The sequence below is a fragment of the Carassius carassius genome, chromosome 34 (assembly GCF_963082965.1).
Source record: "Carassius carassius chromosome 34, fCarCar2.1, whole genome shotgun sequence".
NCBI lineage: Eukaryota > Metazoa > Chordata > Actinopteri > Cypriniformes > Cyprinidae > Carassius > Carassius carassius.
The window spans coordinates 17,813,648-17,831,607 of NC_081788.1; the positions used below are offsets into that span (position 1 = coordinate 17,813,648).

Genomic DNA, 17,960 nt, shown 5'->3' on the forward strand with positions numbered 1-17,960 from the left:
TTCAGAGAATGTGTCTAGAATGCGTTTAAAAGGAAAGATTTTTTTTTTATTCAGCCGAGACATTGCAACAATCATAATTGATAGTAATGACATATATAATGTTACAAAAGACTTCTGTTTCAATTACTTAACAATAAAGTACTTTTGAACTTGTTATTCGTCAAAGATTACTGAGAAAACTGTTTAATGGTGTCCACAAAAATATTAAGCAGCACAACTGTTTTCAACATTGATAACAATCAGAAATGTTCCTATCGGCAAATAGGAACATTTCTCATTGTTTGGCATATTAGAATGATTTCTGAAGGATCATGTGGCTGCTAAAAAATTCAGCTTCGCAATCACAGGAATAAATAGCATTTAAAATATATTTTAATAACTGTCATTTTAAATTGTAATAATATTTAACAATATTTTTTAAACTGTATTTTTAATCAGAAACATGCAGCTTTGGTGAGTATAAGAGACTTCTTTTTTCTTCTCTTTTACCCTGCCAAGGTTCTAGCATGTTTTTCAGTTTTACTGATCCTTTCAAACTCAAGTTCTGCTGTGTTTATACCACAACTGATATCAAACGCACCTGCATGAGACCAGAGAATGTGTTTACCATCTGCATGTATCAGCCACGGGGGAATCCATTTATCTATTTAGCATTGCATAGCGTTGGAGGGATGAGTAATTGTTGTGAAGCATGAACAGAAAAGGAAAGACAATATCCCTCTCTTTATAATCAAGTAGTGAGCATCCTATATTGTGACTTGCCATATCAACAGCAGTTTTCTTTCTCATATATATATATATTTATTTTTATTTTTTTTTGTATTGCTTTCTGCCTCGTTCTCACTATATCGTTTGTCCTTCTCCCTGGTAAACCCCGGCTAAGCAGACATCCCAATAACAATCAGAGGGTGCGCAACCCAACTGCCACGACTCATGTAAAACCACAACAGTTGCCAGGCAACACTGTTCGCTCCACAGCAGGAGCAGGAGTCCAATAGAACATTAATGATTCTGAGCACAAACACACTGGACTGCAGCTGGTGTCTGCCAGATATTTTACTATGGTTAATTATGCACACAGAACAGATAAAACACACAGAATTTTGCAGTTCATCTGGGCTAATAAAGAAGCTAATGGATGTTCAGTCTCAGGCCCAATCTGGAGCCTGAGGATGACTGTGATTGGATCCTTGTGGATCTGTTCAGTATCACCTATAAATTTCTAGCAGGTTTAATTGCATAAGTGACTCCTATCTGTCCATGTCCATGTATAGTTTGTGTTTGACATATTCATATTCTGCTGTTAGTTTTCCCTTTAACTCAACCCTGGTCTTTATGACCCAAGTAACAGCTAGACAAAATGTATTTTTGTCTATTTTTTGTTTGTTTGTTTGTTTGTTTGTTTGTTTGTTTGTTTTGTTGTTGTTTTTTATCATTATGGTCTTGGGTACATATAGTAAACATGTTAAAATTGCATGATATTTTTTTTTCCATATATCTTCATTTTATTTAAGTTTTTACAAAAAATGTAAAATTCAGTCATTACTTATGCAATCTCATGTCATGCCAAACTTGTATGACTGTGGAATACAAAATAAGATGTTTTATATAATTCTGATTGTTCAAAATGTCTACAACCCCTTCCCGCCAAAGCTCCATAATAAAAGTCAACAAGGTCCAAAACAACATGAATGAACATGAAAAAACACAGAGACATTTTCAGAAAGAAAGGTTTTGTAGCAATGCAGTGGAAGAACCATTTTTCGTTTCCTAAAGAACCTTTGAACAGTTCTTTAAAGAACTATTTTTCTTATAATAAAACTAGCCTACTACTCATAGAATAAAACTACCACAATATTTCCTTAGACATTCAAATACTTCCCTGAATTATACATATAATAATAAAAAAAACCTTTACATTACATTACACTTATACATACAAAAATCTTACATTTAAATATGCGTGCAATTCTGGTTTATTTTAAACCCCCGCTTTACCTTCAATGTAAAGGACTTTGGATTCATCCTTTAGTTTTGCAACATCTCCAGCCCACCTACTGTGATCACCTTTGTTCAGTGGCTCTGAGATTTATGAAACAGTTAAAAAGCTCCCGCGGGAGAGCTAATCTGAGAGAGAGAAAAGAATGACAGAAGGAGAGCCTAATGCCATTTTGCAGGTCTTCAATGTCAATGGCTATTGAACATGAATTTAGCCAATACACTCTCCTCCAAATGGACAAAATTACCTTCCAAATCAACCCGAGTCATGCTATTAATTTAGACCAACTAAAACAGAACATGTCAGCAGTGAAGACAAGCTCAGTATCCGTAGAGCTAAAATATCAGATATCAGTCAGAGCTAAAATGCGTCTAGCAAATTAGTCACTAGTTGTGGAATTATTTATTGGCATTTTTAGGCAGCATGTTGATGCATTCAGAGACTTTTATTCATGGGAAGATGTTTCATGGGACATTTTAAGAGACAAAAGGATAAAGAAAGTAATTAAAGACCAGACTAATGCAATTACGTATTCAAGGTTGCAATTACAAACCTGCAGAAGCATCAGTGTCAGCCTGTAGCCTACTCTCAATTACGCTTTCTCTCTTGCATTAGAAATTATTACTTGATGTTTGTTACAAGTGTCTTTTACTTACATATTATGTATTTACTGTTTAAAGGCTCTAATATTGTATATTGCTCTCTGGGTAAGTTTTCATAAATAACTCTTTACAATTGCACTTTATTATAACAAGATTCCATTCATTAACATTAGTTAAAGGAACTCTCCACTTTAAAAATAAAAATAAAAATAGGCTCATTTCCCAACTCCCCTAGAGTTAAACAGTTGAGTTTTCCCGTTTTGAATCCATTCAGCCGATCAAGGTACTTTGCTGTCTTACCATGGGTGCAAAATAGACTTATTGGAAGTTGACTATTTTCAGGCGCTGCATAATATCACTGTGCCTGCTGCGCCCATGGTACTACAGCAAAGTTTCTTGATTATTACACTAGAATGAGAGTATAGTTCCTAGCCATATCGGCCTAGAAAATCACAACTTTTCATTTTACGTCTGTGTCTTACACAATGTAACTACAGAAGAGTCAAGATTTAAATAGAAAAAATATCTACACTTTTTGGTCATTTCTGAGCGAGATGCTAACAATCTAATCAGATTCAATTATCTATGCTAAGCTAAAAGTGCTACTGCCAGACCCAGAGATTGGCTGAATGGACTCGAAAACAGTAAAACTCAACTGTTTAACTCTAGGGGAGTTGGAAAATGAGCCGATTTTCAAAAAAAGTGGAGTGTTCCTTTAACTAATGTTAATGAATGGAACCTTGTTATAAAGTGCAATTGTAAAGAGTTATTTATGAAAAATTACCCATAGAGCAATATACAATATTAGAGCCTCATATGAGGACATGTATGAAATCAATGTCCTGTTTCGTAACAGAAAGTCATATTTTGATTTGAAACCCCATAACATTTTCCTGAGATGTTGATTTATGACAAAATTTAATTTAAATTTAAAAAGTAGACAGATTTAAATGATAACTACAAAATACTATCATATTTCCATAAGAGTGCCACTAAATGAATTTCAGACATTTTTGAAGACCAAGGAGAGTGAGTGGTCATGGTGAAACCTCCAGTCATTTGGTATCTCTGAAAGCCCTGAATGTGCTCTGTACAGGACATCCTGTAACATGTACAGTCTCAAAAATATTCACAAAAATATAATGTCCTCATATGAGGCCGCAGGGACTTACAGTAATAGGTTAAAATCAAAAGTTGTATCTGTTAATATTATTTAATGAACTTAAGCTAACACGGACTAACAATGATCAGTTGCAATGTATTGCTCATTGTTGGTTAATATGTTAAGTTTTTTTTTTAAGGACCACTTCTCACTAGTTGATTATTAGCATATTATTAGCATGCACATTATTAGCATATTGGCTGTTTATTAGTCTGTTAGCTGTTTATTAGTACAAAGCACATATTAATGCTATATTACAGTAATTCTGCATGACAGTATATTAGATCCCTTAATCCTACCCCATACCTAAATTTAACAACTACCTACTAACTTAAAATATAGTTAAGCTCTATAGTTATAAAGTTATATATATAATAAAGTTATATAGTTAAAAAATATGTTCCCTGATCCAAAGTCTTACCGTTAATGTTAGTCAATTTGTTAACTAATGGAACCTTATTGTAACCATAACATATGGATTCAAATGATAAAACAGTTTATTTAAAGAACTGTTACATAAAATGAAACATAAAACCATAAAGGAAATATGTATTTGATTATCACCCCCCTTCCCCTGCAATTGCTTCATGCTTGTCAGAAAATTAAGATATTTACTCTGTGTTTTGGAACATGATAGGTGGCTTAGTGGTTATAAGCTAGCCTGTTTCCAGCTATCATGTTCTAAAATACACCACCAGTATAAGCTAAAATAGATAGATGGATGGATGGATGGATGGATGGATGGATGGATAGATAGATAGATAGATAGATAGATAGATAGATAGATAGATAGATAGATAGATAGATAGATAGATAGATAGATAGATAGATAGATAGATAGATAGATAGATAGATAGATAGATAGATAGATAGATAGATAGATAGATAGATAGATTCAAATTAAATAGAATGTAAATCAAAACGAGAGTAGGCTTCCAGTACGGCTGAAAAATCTTTTTTTTTAAAATCTTCTTCACGGATGTTTTGCCTATGCGGACACAGACTCAAGTGCTCCAGTAGGAACCGTTGTGTGTGTGTGTGTGTGTGTGTACAGGTCTGCTCATGCGCCCATGAAGAGACGCTGCTTGCTGCTGCTGCTGCTGATCTGAGGTGTGCGCGCTGCGGCTGGCTTATTTACATACGTTCAGTCACACTGCATCATAGAAAAGCTCTGGCGCTGTTAAGGAAATGGATTTTCTAAAGGGATTAATGTGTCTATATGGCGATACATCTCAAGGTTAGTACTGAGATATGTCGTTGAGTCTATTTCTTAACGTAATTTTATTATTGCATGTGTCTAACTCTATCAGTGTGTCTGCCATCATTTGTCGCTCTGCGCTCGTGCTGGAAACGTTTTATTTTCAGTCTCTCTGAAGACTGCACGTCTACACCTCTTCCTCGTCGTTCCCGTTTTTCTTTTCTTTAAATGGGAAAAACGTGTCACAATGCTGTGATGTGAAATTGATGAAAAGAGACAATGTTTTACTTGGAAATTACATTTTAGGCACGACAGTATTGAAGGTAAATATATTTATGCGGATTTTGGGACTGTGTAAATTTTATCCAATTAAAATCATGGATTACTGCATGCATACGGCAAATGGTGCAATGCTACACCACGTTGACTCTGTAGAGGCCATAACACAGAGATCTTAACACTTACAATGAGTTTTGCGCGGTGCACAAATTAGCCTTTTTCATTGGCATGATAACATAAATAAATAAATAAATAATATTATTTATATAATAATGAATAAGATATTGTTGTTGTTCATTTAGGTACCGCCATGTGGACCACGCTCTCCTATCTGAATGAACAGGTCAGAGCTTGTTTTGTAAACCTAAGATTGTGCGCGTTGAGGGCGCGCTTGTCCTGACAATACTGTTTTCACATTCATTCATGTTACTTTAACCCGTCCAGACCCAAACAAGGAACACAAGACATGACCGTGCTTTATTTCTACTTAAAAACCTTGTTGGAAATCCACGATGGTTTGTAGTTTATGGTCATTATTTAGCGTAAGCTCCTTTACCAGCTACCATGTAGCAGAGACTATTTTGACAACCTTTTGACCAGATGGTAGCTGGTTTGTTGTTGGTCAAAGACGCTCTGCCTTCTTTTACCAGCTAACATGTTCTAAAACAGTTTTTACCAACCATAAACTGGCAATAGAGTCAAAAAGTGGGATGTTTTTGATGATTATTTTAGGGTTGAGGTAATATTATATTTTATCAGTGTAAGATGAACTACTGAATTTAATTTATAGCCAAGTTTGTACACTTACATGGATCATCCTCTCAAACCTGCACTAATTCTGCAACCAGCTCAGATTTTTTTCTTCACAGTTCCACAACTACAAGTACACAACCTCCTGTGTATTAAACGTTTACTCTGTAGCAATCAAAAAATTCAGTGATTTGATTACAAAAAAAAAATAAAAAATATCAGACAGTGGGTCTAAACAGGTTAGCAATTTGAGACAGATTGTTTCCAAAAAAAAAAGTACATAAAAAATAAATCACTTTTGTTTCTTTTTGTCTTGTAGCGCTAAATTTATGTCATCAGTCCCACAAGCTGTTCCTCCAAACAGTGTGGAAAGGATTTACACAGCCACATTACTGAAGAGGATTTTATGACTTGCACTACATCTACATTTTAACTGCGTGTCAGAAATGCACCTTTCCATAAAGTGGTGCATTAGGTGGGCTGTCTGCTTGTCCTTTATTTTTGCACTGATCCCCAGGTCCAGAGGATCGTTGCTGAATTGTCACAAAATGTGCATATGCGCCAGCAACATCGTCAGCTGCTCCAAGATGAACTTGACAATGGTTCCATCCGACTTGCCCAACTACACAGCTGTGCTTGACATTAGTTTTAACGAGATAACTGGACTTCGCGCACAATGGACCAAGCACAAACTTCCCAACCTCCACAACCTCTTGCTCAGCCACAACGGTTTGTCGTTCATCTCTTCTGAGGCATTTGTTTTCGTAAAGCAATTGCGCTACATGGATCTGTCAACGAATAATCTGCGACAGCTGGACGAGTTTATTTTCGAGCCACTGGTAGATTTAGAGGTTCTTCTGCTCTACAACAACCACATCTCGCAGATCGACCGCACAGCCTTTTCAGGCCTCAACAGCCTGCAGAAGCTCTACCTGAGCCAGAACCTGGTGTCCCGCTTCCCCCTGGAGCTCCTCAAGGACAAGAACCGACTGAATAAGCTGAGCCTGTTGGACTTGTCTTCCAATCGGATCAAAGTTCTCCCCATTCAAGACCTCCAGGCACTGCCGGCCTGGATCAAGAATGGGTTGTACCTCCACAACAACACCCTTATCTGTGACTGCCAGCTGTACAGTTTGATGACTCATTGGTATATCCGACGGCTCAATTCAGCTGTGGACTTCAAGGACGACCACACCTGCGTGCATCCCGGCCCGGATAAACGGGTGCTGCGTTTGTACGATCTCAACACTCATATGAACTGCAGCACGTTTAAAGAAACTGACCAAGAAGCTTATTTGGAGCAAACGCTCATCCTCAGCTGTGATACCAGACATCGGAACATGACCAAGACTTGGGTGCTACCTGGAAACATTGTGGTGTCTCCTTACGATAACCAGAGCATTGTGCCTCTGAAAGATGGCAACCTTGAGATAAAATCGATACGACCTGAGGACTCAGGTGTGTACACTTGCTTTGCCGTGAGTGAATACCTCAACGAAACTCTCTATGTGGTGGTCAAAGTCCACAATTGCACCCTCAGTGGCAACAGCGAGACCCTCAACACCGCTTACACCACTTTGGTGGGCTGCTTGGCCAGCGTGGTCTTGGTTCTTATCTATCTGTACCTGACGCCCTGTCGTTGCTTCTGCTGTCCTGACCAGGGCAAAAAGAACCATCATGAAGACAGCATCCACTCCTCCATGCTCAGCGCCACCCCAACGCACGAGGATATGGCAACCAAAGCAGATCTCAACAGGCACGTGGCCTTCATAGACCCTAAGGACCTACAGGGACAGAACGGAAAGGTGAATCCTAATGGAGAGGAAGAAGTGGATGAGGAGGCCATGAACGGAAAAGGAAAACGGAAGAAATCGGTGGCAGACTCGATTAGTTCAGTCTTTTCTGATACTCCCATTGTAGCCTGAGAGAAGATGTGAATTTTTGGCTAGAGACAGTTCTTTGTTGTGGCTTTATCGGATAAAGAGACTAAAATACACAGTTTGCCATCCTCAGTCTTCGCCTGTTTCTGCAAAACCTTTCCAGCATTTTAATCTGTAGCAATTAAGTATATACTGTGAAAAGGTCTTGCCATATTAATGGAATCTAAACTTGGAGTGTTCCTGTGAGTTTAAGCCCACTAAGTATGACTAGAGGTAGTCTGGGTGAACAACAAATGCATTTTGCGATTTCTCAGTGATCAAGTTAGGAAGCTAGGTTGACAGAGATTAGAACATTAATGCATCCTCTATATAATCACATCATAAGCATGAGCTTTGCAGACTGCTAATGTTAAGAATATAGCACTGAATGAAGCCCTTGTAGCTAATCATATTTACCACATTTTATGCTAATTGACCAACCTTACCACTTTATGTGAAGCCATATGCAGTTGGTCACTGCAGAGGAAAGCAATGCACAATAGCATTTGAGAGTAGTCGCAGGAAAATGATGGACAAGTATCTGTTTTTTATGGAACATTAGAAGCTGCTTTGAATGAAAGTCAAACAGTAAACTGAGCATTAAATGGTCACTTACATGAAACTTCCTCAACCTATACAGTATATGGCAATGGAAAAAAATAATATCCTTGTAAAACTCAAATGGTTGTTTGAATCTAGACTCTTTAAGTCCAATTTCATTTAAAATGTAAATTTTATGCATTTAGCAGAAACTTTTATCCAGAGCGACTTACAGTGCATTCAGGCTATCAATTTTTAGCTATCATTTGTTCCTGGGGAATCGAACCCCCAACCTTGCGCTTGATAGTGCAATGCGCTACCAATTGAGCTACAGGAACACTATTTTCATAAGTTTAAAAATTGGATACCAATATAAAACAAAACTCTAAGAACTTACACAGTTCCATTTATATGAAACTATATTTAAATACAGCAGCTTTTCAATGTATAAAGCATGCATTTTCAGCCTCTTGAGCTCATCTGCCAATGACAACCAGGGACTGACATATAACCAAAATGCTAATACAATCTTTTAATAGAATGACACGTCCCATCTGCCTGCACTCTCATCTCTAAAGCAATGATGATTTGAGCTTGGATTCAACAGCTAAAACAGTTTCGGATACTCAGACCTCTTCTCACCCTGCGTTCATTTGCACTTGTGGTGGTTGGAGTCAGTGCTGACTCATTCGTTGTCAGTATGGATGTCATTTTTTTAAGCCCTTGAAGCATGGAGGTAACCTTCATCAGATAAAAAGTCAAAGGCTGAGGGATTTTTACAATTATTTTTTTAAACTTGAACCATTATAATTTAAATACATTTTCTGAATGAATGAAAAATCAAGTATAAAGTTGATTAGCTGAATTCCCCTCATGTTCTGGAATTCTAAATTATTACTACAGGCATACAGTGATCTCTCAAAGACCAATATTATATTTGCATATACAATGCCAATGGCATTATGCCATAGGAATTTAAAGAGATGGCTATGAATCATAATGCGTAAAGCTTGTTGGCTGTGCTCAAGGAAGATGTGACTAGATCCATTCCAAGCAGATCTCAACATTGTCCTGGTGAACTGTTCTAGAACACCAATCAATGATGTTAAAAAAACGTACGTGGATTTAGAATGTCCAGTGCAACGCAACATAGCCCTCTCTAGAACACTAAACACTTGGAATGGCACTTCCATTCTTCTGTTCCGGAAAAGAAATCGGAATCATCTCACATGTTAACCATAACCACGTATTTATAACAGGGTCTGGTTGGGATCAGCGGGAGCAATTTTAGTTTCCTCCAGCCTCTTACCCTAGTAGCATCATAATTACATCCTGTTTTGCGAGCGAGGGAGTGGGTGAAGCTATTAAATGTTTGATAGGTGGATGAACTCACAAACAGTATTATCTCAGGGAGAGGGAATGACAGATAATAGCAGCTATGGCAGACTGCAGTCATGGGCAGTCACGGTCTCTTATGTCTCTCCAGCTGCAATCCAAAATTAGTGTGGAGGGGAGGGAAAGGCCTTACCATCACGAGCGCTGTGGGAGGAGGCCTGAGATCTCTGTGGTTCGCAAAGAGACAGAAAAGGCAAATGCTCTCCCTAAACCACATCCAGCAGCTTTTCGCCCGTTGTTTGTGTTCTTTTGAACTGTGTCCTTGGCTATTTTACTATGAGCAGAGTTCTTGTGAAAGAGCACTGTTCATTACTCAGCATTTAACAGTACATCAGTGCTTTTGTATGTGCAAACAGTTTGTTTTAGTGTTTATGAGATCGTGTCATTTTAGGTAGTTATTTTCCCCTTGAGGTTCCAAAGAGACTGAATTAATTCCTTGTTCTTCTGTGTATTGTTGTTCCTATACAGTTGTCTAGATTCCACTTGTGACTATAGGATATTGGTAAACCTGTTTTAATAACAATGACTGTAAAGGTCTTTCTCTGCCATGTATTTTGAAGTCTGATCATCTATTTGTCTATTGTATGTTGTTATTAAGGCACATAAATTAAGTTTTTTAATTTTAATTTTTTTATGTCAGTAAATGAAATCTCAAGAAGCGTCACAGACTGTATCTAAGCCCAAAACTCTGTTGCATTAATTAGAAAATTCTACTTCAAGTCAACGTGAATTGCCATTCACAGCCCATTTTACTTTTTTAATCAGACTGGGCAAAACATAATATTCAACAAGAAAAAAAAAAAAAAAAAGAGTTGGGGGCCGGGAAATTGATTGGATCGTGGAAAGTGAGTGTTAAAACTAGAATGGAGCTAGATTGAATGCAAGTTTGAGGAATAAAATGCTTGAATAGCTGTGGCTATGGTTAACATGCCCAATATCCAAAAAAAGGCAAAAATTATTGCAGGAAAAGCACAATTTATTTTGATTTGTTGACTTGCAGCCTCTCAGAATGTCAAAATAGACAACATTAGAAGCATTTGTGCAAATGTTAAGTCTCAAAACTGTTCTTTGTTTTAGTACCAGTTTAAAGGCAAATTCAAAACGAGGACGATTACTATAATAATAACTAGAAAGCTGTAATAATCATTCTAATTCTTGTTCAAACCACAACTTTAACATTAATGGAGAAACTATATGGTTGGAATTTATACCTTATAAAACAATCACAACATTTTGTTGATGTGGACATAATAGATTTATTGCTACAGTTATCATTTTTTATATGAACAGCCTTAAAAATTTGGTGCTAAAGGTATGTGGTAGGCTACTAGAGACTAAATCAAGTCCCTTCTGTTTTTTTACTAACATTTAGAATCTTATAAATCTAGATGAACAGAATTCAAAATAAGTAACAATATCAACAGCCTTTGATAGTTAGTTGTGACTAAGTCTTGAACTTCTAGATTTGAGTACCCAAAAAAAAACATAAAAACCAAAGCAGACGAACACAAATCCACTAGTATCTCAATAATGAAGAATAGCCATACCAATTCTTAGTAAGCAAGCATCCTGATATACATACATCTGTGTGAACCCTAAATGGTTTGATTAAAGTCTCAGCCATCATTACTAGTGTGTGAAAGCAAGAATAGAAATGTTTTCAGGTCCAGTATTAGAGCTAGAGGCCTTACTGTAAAAGCTTATTTAGTCTGAATGTCAAAAACGAGACTGATGAGTGCCGGGTGGTGCGGATCCCTGTTCTAGAGTGAAACCGACTGCTTGAGTATAATCCAGAAACTGATTCTCAATTAACACTCTTCCCACATGGAAGTTTACTTATGAGAAGTATTATTTATCAATAATATAAAAGTGAATTAAAAAAATTAAATCGACTGCTTTTGATTGTTTTTTATGCTGTCTGTCCAATCAAACATACAAAATGTGTTAGTTTACATTTAGCTGACACTATTTATCTAAAGCAACTTGTATTTGCATGAACCATTAGTTTCCACAATAACTACATTATTATACACAGAGTCTTTGAAATTAACACTTTAATTAGGGATCGATTAAATACTTGCCCTGAGAGAGGAGATCAAAATATTTTCTGTTAAATTGACAACGTGCCACAATTTTTATTTAACCCAGAATAGTCTTTTAAAGCTGCACTCACTAGGTTCTTTCTACAATGACATCTGTAAACTGAACTTTGCAAGCATCCATGCTGAAGTACACAACCACTGTTTTATCATCTTGCACAACAAACAAAAAATTACCCTTTGGCCTGTCTGAATAAAATGGAGGTAACTAGCTTTTTAGTGTCATCTAGTGGTGAGATGACGCAGCTCAGTTCATAAAAAGCAAGACAACAGAAAAGTGTTGGCATATTTATTTCAGAGTCTACAGTCATAGCCAAAAGTTTTGAGAATTACATAAATATTGGAAATTGGAAAAGTTGCTGCTTAAGTTTTTATAATAGCAATTTGCATATACTCCAGAATGTTATGAAGAGTGATCAGATGAATTGCATAGTCCTTCTTTGCCATGAAAATTAACTTAATCCCAAAAAAACCTTTCGACTGCATTTCATTGCTGTCATGAAAGGACCTGCTGAGATCATTTCAGTAATCGTCTTGTTAACTCAGGTGAGAATGTTGACGAGCACAAGGCTTAGAATGGCAGACTTGACATGTTAAAAGGAGGGTGATGCTTGAAATCATTGTTCTTCCATTGTTAACCATGGTTACCTGCAAAGAAACGCATGCAGCCATCATTGCGTTGCATAAAAATGGCTTCACAGGCAAGGATATTGTGGCTACTAAGATTGCATGGACTGCTGAGGACTGGGGCAAAGTCATATTCTCCGATGAAGCCCCTTTCCGATTGTTTGGGTCATCTGGAAAAAGGCTTGTCCGGAGAAGAAAAGGTGAGCGCTACCATCAGTCCTGTGTCATGCCAACAGTAAAGCATCCTGACACCATTCATGTGTGGGGTTGCTTCTCATCCAAGGGAGTGGGCTCACTCACAATTCTGCCCAAAAACACAGCCATGAATAAAGAATGGTACCAAAACACCCTCCAACAGCAACTTCTTCCAACAATCCAACAACAGTTTGGTGAAGAACAATGCATTTTCCAGCACGATGGAGCACTGTGCCATAAGGCAAAACTGATAACTAAGTGGCTCGGGGACCAGAATGTTGAAATTTTGGGTCCATGGCCTGGAAACTCCCCAGATCTTAATCCCATTGAGAACTTAAGGTCAATCCTCAAGTGGCGGGTGGACCAACAAAAACCCACTAATTCTGACAAACTCCAAGAAGTGATTATGAAAGAATGGGTTGCTATCAGTCAGGATTTGGCCCAGAAGTTGATTGAGAGCATGCCCAGTCCAATTGCAGAGGTCCTGAAAAAGAAGGGCCAATACTGCAAATACTGACTCTTTGCATAAATGTCATGTAATTGTCGATAAAAGCCTTTGAAACGTATGATGTGCTTGTAATTATATTTCAGTACATCACAGAAACAACTGAAACAAAGATCTAAAAGCAGTTTAGCAGCAAACTTTTTGAAAACTAATATTTATGTAATTCTCAAAACTTTTGGCCACGACTCTATTATCTGACAGTCCGTTTAGCAGCATATGGAAGGTCTTGAGGTATTTCTATATTCATTTTGCAGGTCATTCACAAATGCATTCATTCACATAGAAATCCAGTATACAAAACACACACACACACATGCATACATACAGATAAAGTTAACTTCAAACACTTTCACCATCCTGTGTATTACGTCTGTGACAAATACATGGCAGTAAGCCTGTGCTTCTGGAGGAGTTTAGGGCAGACTCCCTCAGTGAAGAAGCTTTGGCTATTGGGAGAAAAGAAGAGCAGATGGTCAGGAAAAGGATCTAAATTCAGAGCTGAGACTCAACCACTGTGCTGAATTAAACCTTGATGATTCATCTTAACAGACTATCAGTCTGTGACTTCCTATACTTGTTCTAACACTGTATTTATTTATTTTTTATCATGAAGTGTTTAAAAAGGAAGCTTTGCCAGTTTTCTTCAATTACTTTAATGCATTTCTTTTCCCTAATAAGAGGACTACGTCTACCAAGAGCTGCCAGATCCCTACACTTTGGTCATTTTAGGTTATTATTTAACACATCACTTAAAAATGCACGTTACCAGCACTTAAAGGTGCACTCAGTATTTTCATCTTTCAAGTGTTTTACGCCTAATGAAATCAATAGGACTCATCCAATCATGCAACATTTTAAAAGCACTCACATTAGATGAATCATATAGCCTAAAAGCCATTTAATTTGGGTAGTTAAAAACAACAACAACAACAAACAAATAAATGAATACAACAAAAATTAGTTTTAGATACTGTAACTGGCCACTATTTTTTTTTTTTTTTTTTTTTTGTTAACAACTTTTTATTGAATTTTCTTTTGTGAACAACAGCAGAAGACAAAAAGCAACTGAGCAAATGTAGAACCCATCCCAACCCATCCCACCCCCTGGTAGACCGAGTAGAGAAGAAAAATAATAAATAAATACATAAAGTAAAATAAACAATAATAAAAATAAATTAAGTAATATTAATACATAAAATACAATAAAATAATATTTACAAAGATTTTAGAAAAGATGAAACAACATTAAAAGATGAATGCCATACATTAACAGTTTTCACATTAGATCCATGTATACGACAAGTTGAGAGTTCCATTGAGATTATATCTAACAAATAAACTGCCCAGGTTCTTCTGTCCATTGTGTGAGGAGGATTCCAACGATTGACTGGCAACTTTTTTGCTGCAGTGAGAGCAGCTAACAGTAAACATCTTTGTTGATTAGACAAGGTGAGGTTCCAAAAGTCATTCATGAACAAATGACGTAGAGACAAACATATCTCAGTACCCAACAAATAAGAAAGGTCCTGTGAGAGGTGAATCCAAAAAAGAGAGAGAGAGGGGCACTCCCCAAAAAAATGCAAAAATGTGCCTAAAGATCCTTGCGAACAGAGAGTACACTTAGGAGAAAACGACAGCTTCATATGATAACGTTTCATTGGAGTCAAGTAAACCCTATGCAGCAATTTCCAATGAATCATTTGGTGGTTTGGGTTTTTAGAAGACAGTTTAAACATTCTCCATATCTGATCCGAAAATAAAACATGCACATCCTCATTAAGATCCTTAGCCCAAACAGTTGTAATAGATAAAGGTTTGTAAGAATGCTCAAGAAGAAAAAGATAGATGACTGAAGCAGAGGAGGGAGATTCCTCAGAGGGAAGGATTAGTTTGCGCAAAGGGTGAATAGACAGTTGAGAGTTCCAGGGCACCCCATATGCCCGTAGGGCCGATCTAATGCGCAAATACATAAAAAAGGAAGTGCCTGGCAGATTATATTGAGTTTTGAGATTGTGGAAGGATTGTAAACCACTATCATCATAAATATCTCCCAGAGTATTTACTTTGTGATGAGTCCATTGCGGACAATGGAATGGAGTGTTGCCTGACAAAAGATTATTATTGTGAAAAATTGGCGTATGCTTATGCCAAATTTCAACTAGTTGTAAATGTCTTTCAACATCCCTCCATGTAGAAAGGAGATGGGTTACAATGGGACCAAACCTAGATTTACACTGCCTAAGCGGAACCCCCGAGAAAACCAGATGCCTCAATTTATATGGATACACAATAGATTCCTCAATTGCTTTCCAAGATACAGAAGCATCAGGGTCAAACCAAACTGATAAAGGGCGGAGGGAGCCACTATTTTTTTTTTTTAAGTTTTTTACTTCATGTACAACAATTATGATAATATAGAAATTAAACCAATCATTTACATAACCTATTCTAAAATGCTGTTTAAAGTATGCTTTAAATGTTTTAAATACATTCAGAATCAAAAAATATATATGTTTCACCCCTCTAGTGTTAACTAAAACAAAAAAATTGAGAAACTGAAATAAAAAGCTGAAATAAAACAAATAAAGATTATATTTACATTTTTTATGTAAAAATACTTGCCTTGACAGCTGACTGTAATAATAAGTTTAAGTAGGCTACTAAAATTACTAGAACTGAAAATGAAAATAAAGCTATATAGAAATATTTCAGACCCTAATAAGCACATAAGAAAATGACTAAAACCTAAGCTACATTTAAAATTAAATACTATAGTATTTACAATAAAATTTTAAATTAACTACCTATATAATAAATACATATATAGGATTCATATTTAGGGACATCCTTTTAGACAAAAGGACCCAATAATATAATGAAAGATGCTTTTTTTAATATTATATTTAATCTAAATTATTCATTAAATGAGAATCTTAGGATCTATTAAAGAGACACTGATAAGGTGTTAAACAAACCATCTGTGCACCTAGTTTCTTTGGCAGACAATGCGAGGAAGATGCTGGTCTGCCATCCCCACCCCATGACACCAGGCTGGAGCGAGTTTGGGAGAAAGAGGAGAGGATATTGGATTTAGGGGCACATGGAGAGGCACCGCTGGTCTTACGTTTCCTGCCAGGCCCTTTATGATCATACCCAACAGCCCTTTGATTGAGCCCTGAGGCCCCTCGCTTATCTGACATTGGGGAGGGAGAGGGGGAGATGTGGGCGGGGCTTTGCTTAATCACCACCTTTCATTTCAGGTTGGTGTGTTCTGCTGCTGGGTGAGTGTGCGCCATTAAACATGCCATCTGGTGAAGAAATCATAGTTCTGTTCAAGGAGGACTGACAGTCTTTGTGGTGGGCGAGAAATAGGATTTTGGAATGTCCAGATGAGTCCTTGTCCTTTTTGGGAGATTTTGGTTGATGAGAGCATAGTTTTGACACCTGAGGGATATAAGATACACTTAGTTACAACAAACAAAATTAACGGGCAAATGAAAAAAAAAAATCCCTTCTTGCACAAATACATTTTAAAACAATCCATTTTGTAATTAAAGAAATTAAAACAAATAAATGAACATGTCCTTTTACATGTTGCTGGACTACTTATTTTTCAGCTGTTTTTAAGCAATACATTTTTTTTAATTATTTCAACATAACATTATTTTTTACTAATTTTAAGCCATGTTTAGCTCTAGTTCTAACATCTTAAAGTGGTTTTCTGGTCTTCCAGAATGGGCTGTACAACTGTGAAGGTGGTTGATGTCAAGTTCATGACTGGGTCATCATTGTAGACTATGGACGGTTCTCTTAAAAGTTTGCTGAGGCCTCCTGGACAGCCGTGTTCCCCAGGTAGAGAACTGCTTTAGACATCATGTCAAACATCAAAGCAGTGTTCCCACTTCTAACAGCCACAGTTCACTGCATTCATTAATTTGTGTCATTTCCTGAATTAAATGAGAAATTGTATTCTTATTACTTATCAGTTGATAAGTAAGATAGATGAAGAGAGACCAACTCAGTGTTCCATATAAAGATGTAATGTAAAAAAAATTGATTACTAGCTATTGTAAAGGGAAATATCCACCCAGCGTTTCTCACAACGACTAGACCAAGTACGAACCTGTGAGTGGGTAAATAGATTCAGAGGCTTATTTATATTATAGTTCAGTGGCCAGAGACTCGTCTCCACCTTCACTTCCCGTCGCGCTGTCTGTCCTAAAGTGAGCTTCATATTTTGGCTTTAAAGCGGTAACCAACACGACAACGTTACATAATGAGTTCAGGCACATTACAAACTCATTTTCAAGAGAATATTTTTTATATTATTTTAATAAAGAGAATATTCATCAGCTAAAATGAGCGCTAGGACCTGGGAGATTTTCCGAAAGTACCGTGTGTCGGATTGCAAGTTGCAACCCGTGCGGCGCTAGGACCCGGAGGATTCTTTGTTAGGCTCGCGGTCGCCGTGGTTTCCTCTTTTCAAACCTTTTCTTTTACTGTCTATGTTTCAAACCGACCCATTTCTGTGTTCACTCGACCCGTTTAAAACAAAGTATCGAGAGCTCTACATTATTTTACTCACCGTCCGACGTGGATACGTTCGCTTTGTCGAGCCAAGTGGTCCAGCTTTGCCCTACAAAGTCAAGGATGGAAATCCGCCGATCTAGGGCAGCCATTGACGTTTTAG

The 17,960-nt window shown here is 37.0% G+C and overlaps 1 protein-coding gene across 2 annotated transcripts; it reads left to right on the plus strand.

The window, feature by feature from the left end:
- The first annotated feature begins 4,789 nt into the window (after positions 1 to 4,789).
- On the plus strand, positions 4,790 to 9,224 carry LOC132114575 (amphoterin-induced protein 1-like). Of its 2 annotated transcripts, XM_059522753.1 has the most exons (3): positions 4,790 to 5,000; positions 5,543 to 5,583; positions 6,310 to 9,224. In XM_059522753.1, exon 3 carries the CDS (start codon positions 6,437 to 6,439, stop codon positions 7,913 to 7,915), a length of 1,479 nt encoding a protein of 492 aa, XP_059378736.1. In that variant the 5' UTR covers positions 4,790 to 5,000; positions 5,543 to 5,583; positions 6,310 to 6,436; the 3' UTR covers positions 7,916 to 9,224. The 2 variants fall into 2 exon arrangements, with proteins under 2 accessions (XP_059378736.1, XP_059378737.1); XM_059522754.1 differs by lacking the exon at positions 5,543 to 5,583.
- The last annotated feature ends 8,736 nt before the right edge of the window (positions 9,225 to 17,960 follow it).

What these genes read in the sequence shown, in the direction of transcription:
- LOC132114575 (XM_059522753.1), top strand. Translation starts at nt 6,437, where the DNA reads ATGCACCTTTCCATAAAGTGGTGCATTAGGTGGGCTGTCTGCTTGTCC.